Below are 8,597 nucleotides of genomic sequence, written 5' to 3'. Positions count from 1 at the left end.
CTCTTCAATATAAAAAAAAGCAAATTACACACTCCAAATTCTATGAGTGTAGCCAAAGGGGATTGAGTTTAACCCCCCCCCCCCCTTAAAGTGAGGTTTGGAGATAAAAAAAATACCTCTTCAAAAAAAAAAAGCAAATTACACACTCAAAAATCTTTGAGAGTAACCATAGGAGTTTTAAGTTTAAACCCTTTTTCAGCGGGGTTTGAAGCGAAAAAATACCTCTTTAATTTAAAACAAGGAAATTACACACTCCAAATTCTAGAGAGCAGCCAAAGGGGTTTTTGATTTTTTATTTTAAATCCCCCCCACTCAAGTGGGGTTTGAAGATAAAAAAATACCTCTTCAATATAAAAAAAAGCGAATTACACACTCAAAAATATTTGAGCGTAACCAAAAGGGTTTTAAATTTAACCCCCCCCCCCCCTCACCAGTGGGTTTGAAGCTTAGAAAATACCTCATCAATATAAAAAAAGCAAATTACACTCTCGAAATGCTATGAGCTTTGCCAAAAAGGGTTTTTAGTTTAAACCCCCTTTCATCGGGGTTTGATGCTAAAAATTACCTCTTCAATATTAAAAAAAAAGTAAATTACACACTAAAAATTTTTTGAGCTTACCCAACCAAAAGGGGAGTTTTGAGTTTAAACCCCCCCCCCTCCTCCAGATGGCTTTTTTTTTAGTTTAAAACCACTCTAAATTTTTTAAAGTTTAATATCCCCCTACAGAGAGTTTTGAGGTTGAAAACCCCTCTCTTCAATATTATTGTAAAGCAAACTACAGTCACCAAATTCTATGAGCGTAGCTAAATGGGGTTTTGACCATCCCAATCTTCTCTCACTTCCTCTTCCTCTCCCCCCATTCATTTAGTCCATCCTCGTGCTCTGGTGCGCAGCTATAGAGTCACTACAGAACATGGTCATTACAATATATATATATATATCTGGGAAGAGAAAAAAATCCCCCCAATATCTTCCCCCGAAAAAAAATCCTGGCTATGCCCATGATATATATATATTAATAGGTAGGACTACCGTTTAGATATTGCTGTAGAGTAGACCTACATATATATCAAAAAGAAAAATTGTATTGCAAATTTTGACATGCAAGGTAAGCATAATTGTTTACACTTTCACACTTTCAAAGCCCTTAAAATTCAAGACAATCAGCAATGGTTGAATTAAACACAAAGAAACATCATAATACCCAATGCTTAGAATTGCTATGATGAAAAGTTAATGAATGGATTATGGCTTCATTGCGATTTATCAATAGAGCAACACAGAGATCGATGTAAAACTGCAACAGAGTTTGGTGGTGTTATCACTGACAGGAATGTAAGAGCCGATCATTCAAGTGAATGAGTTTATCTGTTGGATACGAGTCTCCAGATAATCATGAAATATTTCCTCTCAACGCTCATCCTGACATGGACAACTTTCCAGTTTGCTCGATCTGATTGGGTAGAAAAGAGTTTCAGACGCTACCAGCTGCAGCCTGATGGATGTCAGGACTTAGTTGAACCGAGTGAACTTGCATGCGCCTTGAGATGCTCAGCAACCACAGATTGTGTGGCGTTTTCTTATGACAGCATGGCCCAGTTGTGTAGTAAATGTTTCCAAAGTCAAGTCACCTCAGTCAGTGTCAACAAGAAAATGTTCTGGTTGAGAAATTCCTCGCTGTTTGACGTCATGCCGCATTCATATGTCACCGGAGATCACAAAATACTGGTATGTGGTTTTCACTTTCTCGCATTTTATGTAATAAATGTGTATTAGTCTAAAATGGGAGAAAGTTGTTGGTACCAGCATCCTCTTCAAATGTTTAATGTCTTTATCCTCGAAGTATTATGTGGAATTATATATTTTAAAATTCAAGTTTGTGATGTCGAATTATTCAATTTCAAATATAAATTTGGTTCGATTAAAACGTATTTCACAAAACGCTTGTTTCAGTTGGATCTAGTCACTGGATCTAGTCACTGGATCTACGTCTGGAATAATAATTGGCAACCGCCACGTAACATCAGCGGTCATAGTTTAGAACTATAAGAGACTTTCTATTTTCATTAACAAATTACACACATTGCTTGGTTAGAATCCTATCCTGTGGCATTTTACGTCTCTGTAAATCATTGTCTGCCTTTGCAACTTCTCGTGTGACTAAATAGGCCGATCCCTGACACACAGCTGCGGTCGCAGGCTGTGTATTAGAAATTACAAGACGCGGCAGCATTTTTCCCCTTCTTTCTACTTTTGGTGTTAATGCCTTCTGCAATCAAGGACCCTCCCTGTAATGCTTTCTCTCCATGGTTAGAACAGAAGTTGAATAAAAATATCATTAATATATACTGGCATCTCTAGAGTACAGTTGTTATTGAAAGATGGTGAATTAAACTATGGTGAAAATAAATAAGCTCTGACAGGGAGATACATTGCTCCCATCAACAGGGAACCACGTTCGCTTTTATCAGCTAACTATGGATACTGTGCTCTAGTGCTGCTATTGTGTGTTAATGCCATTTCTCTTCGTCTTTATATTGGTTCATCACTTAAGATTCAAACCCCATTTATTCTTCATTAGAATATAAGGAATATAAGGATATAAATATTATGTAAATCTTAATTTATATTATCGAGGCACTTTATAGTTATTTTTAAAGTAAATTGAACGTTTCCTTATGTAGAGATACTTGCTTATATATTTACTTTTATTTTATTTTAGATTAAGATGTACGGAATTTTGCTTCCAACCAACGACACTAAATGGTTTCATGCGCAGTTAGAAGGTACAATGGAAGGGCAGGTGGTCTTGCTGTTCAAGCTCTTGTTTGAAAACTCTAGAGACATTCAGATAAAAGCAAAAACTACTCAGGACTGGGTCGGCACCAAACCCTGCTGCTCCTCACCTGTCATCTCTGAAGCAGGGACTGTGCTAGATATCGCTATACTACACACCAGCCTATTGTATTTGATCTATGTCAACAGTGTCTACTGCTGCAATTTCACTAATTATATTCCCTATGATTACGCGAATTCATTTCATGTCCACGGTTCTATTGCCTTGTATGAGATCAGTTTTTAGATTTTTCATATGCAAACTATTTATAAAGCTTACTTCAAAAAAACAAGCAAAATATAAAAATAAATATTTTTTAATAAAACAAAAGGGTATCTAAGGAGAAGAACTCTGTACTTGCAACTATATTTTTCAATAATGTTGACGTTATTTCCCTTAAATAAACTAATTACGAACCGATTGGTTAACTTGTTGATTTATGATTTATTAGGTACAATAAATAATTGTTTAAAGTTTTAACTTCATCCAAGAACTGCTACGGAGAAATAACGTGTCCAATTATCTAAGGGAACAAAGCCCTTATTATTTAAGCATATCTTTGAATATTGAAGAATTAATTCTCCTTGTTGGTATATAACGGAGCAATTAATTACCAGAAATTGATTGACTAATTAATTAATTTTTTTTCATTGATTAAATTATGGTCTATGCCATAGGCTAAGCACTAAATGTGGTTCTACAAAGATGGCTAAGACGGATTTTAAGGGTCAGTTATAGAGATCGGGTCTAAATCAAGGAAATTTCTATGCCGAAATGGGAGTAGACCCCTTAGTAAGGTTGTGACAGAGCGTCACATGAGGTTTGCGGGACATGTTCTCCGACAAAATGAAATACGCATAATAAGAGTTGAGACGACATCCTAGTACAACTTGGCGCCACACATTCATGGAGGTCCTCAGAGCAGGTGGGAAGAGGCGTCGGACATTGCCAGTGACAGATTTTTGTGGAAACAGCTTGCCAGCAAATGCACCGAACGGCCCGGGAGGTTCTAAGTCAGTAAGAATAGCACATTAGGTTTTTGAAATAAAACTTTTTAATAGAAAAATAATGCACTGTAGATACCTCAGAATATGCATTTAGTTGGCTTTCAATACCAGAAATAGTGCTTGGCGGCGGGGCTCCGCCCCGAATAGTGCTGGCAAGGGCGAGGAGTCTACAATTGTTTCACTAACTCCAGGAAGAACCTATTCTTGGGCACAATAAATGTCTTCCAAAAGAATGAAGGGTCAGAATGTAATAGAGATTAATTATGTACACACACACAAACACATCCATACAAACATATATATATATATATATATATCTACATATATATATATATAATTTTTTGCGGGGGGGGGGGGATCCCCCCCAAACACCCCCCCCCCCCCCCGAAAAAAAATCCTGGCTTCGCCCATGGTTTATATAGGTCTGTGGTTTTATATTATAAAACTTTCGTAACTTCTTCTATAGAGAAATGACTTTTATGCTTTTGTAATTTCTTTTACTGAAAATTTGGGCTATTCGCGTCTGACACATATATAATTTTTATGTGCAGCAACAAAGCCCATTAATTTACAAACTATAGAGGGCAATGTAAATTAATCGAGCATTTTTTTTTCATATCAACCAGCTGCTAGACTTAACTCAATATTATTAATTCTGGATCTTTTGACTTGCAGCGTTAGAGATATTATGGTTTTGCGTTCAATCCAGTTTATGCACTCTTTTTCATTAAGACACTAATGAGCATGTCTTGAGACAGGGTAAGAGAGTATGGGTTGCCTTCATAATACGCTACATATAATTATGTTATGATTTAGACTTTTACTGTTATACTTGTACAAAACCAAGTCTATTAAGTGATTATATTGGAAATGTAGGCTAGACCGTAGACACTTTAGACTTTAGATTATTTTTTGTTTTGTGTCTTTTCAATTTTCCGGCACACGTCTGCATGGTTTTATTTGGTCCTAGCTTCGTTTGAAATTCCTAATTCGTAAAAGAAGAAAAATCAATCGCAAGACATTAATTATTAACGTTAAATACTGCTTAGGCTTGGTTAATTATGCCACAGGGAAGGCGATGCATGAATGTCTGTCAGAAGATCAATGGACTAAAAATGTTTCTAGTGTTCCCAATTAAATACTACATAAAGTCACATTTAATTGCTTAAAACACAGAGAGGGTCAACATGCACTGTATGTCCAGTTGATGTCATCTATTAAACATGCAATCAAGGTTCCGCAAGGTTGTCATTGCAGGAAGTGATAATGGCTGTAAGCACTCCAATACCTATAAAATGTTTCCTATTGGCATGCGTCTCAAATAGCCTCTGACAACCAGTCCATCTCCTGGCCTTCACTTGTGGCTCAGATATTGAGTCCGGCGGAACTGTTCTCACTAACAGGAGAAGGGGCAAAGGCGAGTAACTGGCGCCTTAACCAGTAAGCTTAGGGCATGAGGCGCTCGTTAGCCATGGCTGGCTACCCACCTAAGAGAAGGAAAACTGGCGACCCTAAAGCAATTTGCAGCACCCAGTGCTACACTCTGGCAGAACCTGCGACGCCGCTGACCCCAAACTGTATTGGCACTGCCGTTCCTTTGGATTCATCAGCTGCGTGGAGAGGGGGGAACTGATGTGTGGGCGACATCGTTCCGACCACAGCTAATGCCCAGGCATTCATCTCATTTCCATGAGATGATCCATTGTCACTTCGCGACTGAAGGAGGCCATAAAATTACTATGCAATCAGATGCATCAATGTAGTCTAAGCATGTGTGTCGCATTCAAATGTAAACTGTATATTCCGTTACAAAGAAAGAAAGAATTACGTACTTTGCCCAAATCTGCATCAATTTCTCAACATTCTTCAGAATTGAAATGATTCGATCAGTTTGAAACAGTTTTTTAATCAACGATTTCCTATTTATATCTACAGACTGCCATGGAAAGTGATGAAGTTTAAAGATTATAAGTCAGAAGATGAAAAATACTTTGTAAAGTTTGAATAAACAAAAGCTCGTGGTTCTACTTTCTGTTCCCAGGCTCGACTTTCAACGAATCGATTTATTTTGTCATAGCAACCAGTATTTGTTTTTCTAATTTGTATTGCTTTTAACAGAAACTGATTTGAATAATTGAACTACAATGATAACAACTTAGCATGAACTGTCATTGAAAAAATTCAAACACTGGCCAAAGTTAAATATTTAATTAATACATATTTTCTATATTAATATTTAGCTATATATATATAAATATATATATATATATATATATATATATATATATATATATATATATATTAAAACAATTTCGACTATTTTTATGCATGTAAAATGCTATTAGTATATTGGTTAATAAACCAAATTTAAACACGTAAAGGAAAAAAATTCATTAGACGTTTGGCTTTTTGTAAGGAAATAAAACAGTTGTTGTTCTTCGTTCTACCAATCCCAATCAATAGGCTACATTGTGTCATTCAACAATGAAAAACGTTGATAGCCATACACTAGATAAAACAACAATTTTTTTTAAAGAAAGTAAAGTAAATAGCAAAGAGTCCACATTGACAGAACAGAGTGTGTTCTGTTTGACTGCATTGTTTAACCTGGACTAGGCCCAAGCAGTGACTCTCACGATTACACGTAGCCTAACATTCATGGATTGTTAGAGCTACGTTCTATTTTCTCCACAATCTTCTGGTCTATGTGGATTCGGAGGTGTCCTAATATAGTTCAATCAATGACACAATGAAGGGACACAGTGCTAGATGTTCATGAGTTTAATACGTCCAAACTCAAGCATGATGTGTAGATCCAGTGTAGATACAGGAACACTAAGAATGATTAAAGACTAACTGTCTACATTTATCGACCAACTCACTTTCTCTCATTTTATTTTCGATTATCGACTTTACGCTCCTCAATTATTACCGTACCAAGAGACTTCTAGACTCTGATTTAGCCCAGTGTTGCCCTAACACTTTCCTTAACGGAACAATACACACATTCTGAGTATTTAGCGGAACAATACATACATTCTGAGTATTTAGCGGAACAATACACACATTCTGAGTATTTAGCGGAACAATACACACATTCTGAATATTTAGCGGAACAATACACACATTCTGAGTATTTAGCGGAACAATACACACATTCTGAGTATTTAGCGGAACAATACACACATTCTGAATATTTAGCGGAACAATACACACATTCTGAGTATTTAGCGGAACAATACACACATTCTGAATATTTAGCGGAACAATACATACATTCTGAGTATTTAGTGGAACAATACACACATTCTGAGTATTTAGCGGAACAATACACACATTCTGAGTATTTAGCGGAACACTTTGCTTATTTTATTAGTAAGATTAATTCTCGTGGTAGCCTACTAGTTAATTCTTCCAGTAGTTTGTGTGACACCTGTTCAGGTCACAGTTTGGGAGACACCTGTTCAGGTCACAGTTTGGGAGACACCTGTTCAGGTCACAGTTTGGGAGACACCTGTTCAGGTCACAGTTTGGGAGACACTTGTTCAGGTCACAGTTTGGGAGACACCTGTTCAGGTCACAGTTTGGGAGACACCTGTTCAGGTCACAGTTTGGGAGACACCTGTTCAGGTCACAATTTGGGAGACACCTGTTCAGGTCACAGTTTGGGAGACACCTGTTCAGGTCACAGTTTGGGAGACACCTGTTCAGGTCACAGTTTGGGAGACACCTGTTCAGGTCACAGTTTGGGAGACACCTGTTCAGGTCACAGTTTGAGAGACACCTGTTCAGGTCACAGTTTGGGAGACACCTGTTCAGGTCACAGTTTGGGAGACACCTGTTCAGGTCACAGTTTGGGAGACACCTGTTCAGGTCACAGTTTGGGAGACACCTGTTCAGGTCACAGTTTGGGAGACACCTGTTCAGGTCACAGTTTGGGAGACACCTGTTCAGGTCACAGTTTGGGAGACACCTGTTCAGGTCACAGTTTGGGAGACACCTGTTCAGGTCACAGTTTGGGAGACACCTGTTCAGGTCACAGTTTGGGAGACACCTGTTCAGGTCACAGTTTGGGAGACACCTGTTCAGGTCACAGTTTGGGAGACACTGCTCTAGACCCTTTTTCGACTTCTCTTGACCTTTTCTCATGTTTAGACTAATAACTTTCTGGAAGGGTCAGTCCGCCCTTTTTTTTCTCTCGCTTTTGTGAAGCCACCTAATATTACGGACACTTCACCACCCGCTGGTCATCTGATTGTTCACAGTCAAGCGTGTCGCTCTACGCAATAGAGCCCCATTCACCAGTCGTAAGCAAACACCCTTATAGTCACTTGTTTCTCACTTTATTTATACCAAGTCCTAATTCGAATCAAACAAGGATATCAAGTCACCTTATGTTTTCGGCGTTTAATTCATGGACATCACGTGACTGTATGTTTATAGAGAATGAGGTCCACTGGGACCTGCCCACTATTTTCTCTTAGTTTACACGCTGAGAGTGACGATCATAAAAAGTTTTGCCAAGTAAAAAAAATCTTTTTTTTTTTGCTTTTAGGAAAAAAAATAGTTTAATGATGGCACATTGAAAGTGTATGTTCAAATATTTCCTGTCTCCAAACAATAATAGTATTGGTAATTGAGGCATAGATGGGAACAAAAGTAACAGCAGTAGATATTCTACATGCCCTGAAATCAGGAAACAAATGGTTTGAGTACACCGGCTGGGACCAAGTTAAACATAGTAGTAGCCTTA

General features: G+C 37.7%; 1 protein-coding gene across 1 annotated transcript; it reads left to right on the top strand.

Moving 5' to 3' along the window:
• The first annotated feature begins 1,298 nt into the window (after positions 1 to 1,298).
• Positions 1,299 to 3,125, top strand: LOC129926616 (uncharacterized). Its single transcript, XM_056031616.1, has 2 exons — positions 1,299 to 1,729; positions 2,724 to 3,125. The coding sequence occupies exons 1-2, from the start codon at positions 1,397 to 1,399 to the stop codon at positions 3,081 to 3,083; spliced, it is 693 nt and encodes a 230-aa protein (XP_055887591.1). The 5' UTR covers positions 1,299 to 1,396; the 3' UTR covers positions 3,084 to 3,125.
• The last annotated feature ends 5,472 nt before the right edge of the window (positions 3,126 to 8,597 follow it).

This window comes from Biomphalaria glabrata, chromosome 6, assembly GCF_947242115.1.
Source record: "Biomphalaria glabrata chromosome 6, xgBioGlab47.1, whole genome shotgun sequence".
Classification (NCBI taxonomy): Eukaryota; Metazoa; Mollusca; class Gastropoda; family Planorbidae; genus Biomphalaria; species Biomphalaria glabrata.
This window is presented reverse-complemented; position numbering and strand designations above follow the sequence as displayed.

Coding starts and splice junctions, on each gene's coding strand:
- LOC129926616 (XM_056031616.1), top strand. CDS start 1,397: ATGAAATATTTCCTCTCAACGCTCATCCTGACATGGACAACTTTCCAG. Junction 1,730..2,723: donor CCGGAGATCACAAAATACTG/GTATGTGGTTTT, acceptor ATTTTATTTTAG/ATTAAGATGTACGGAATTTT.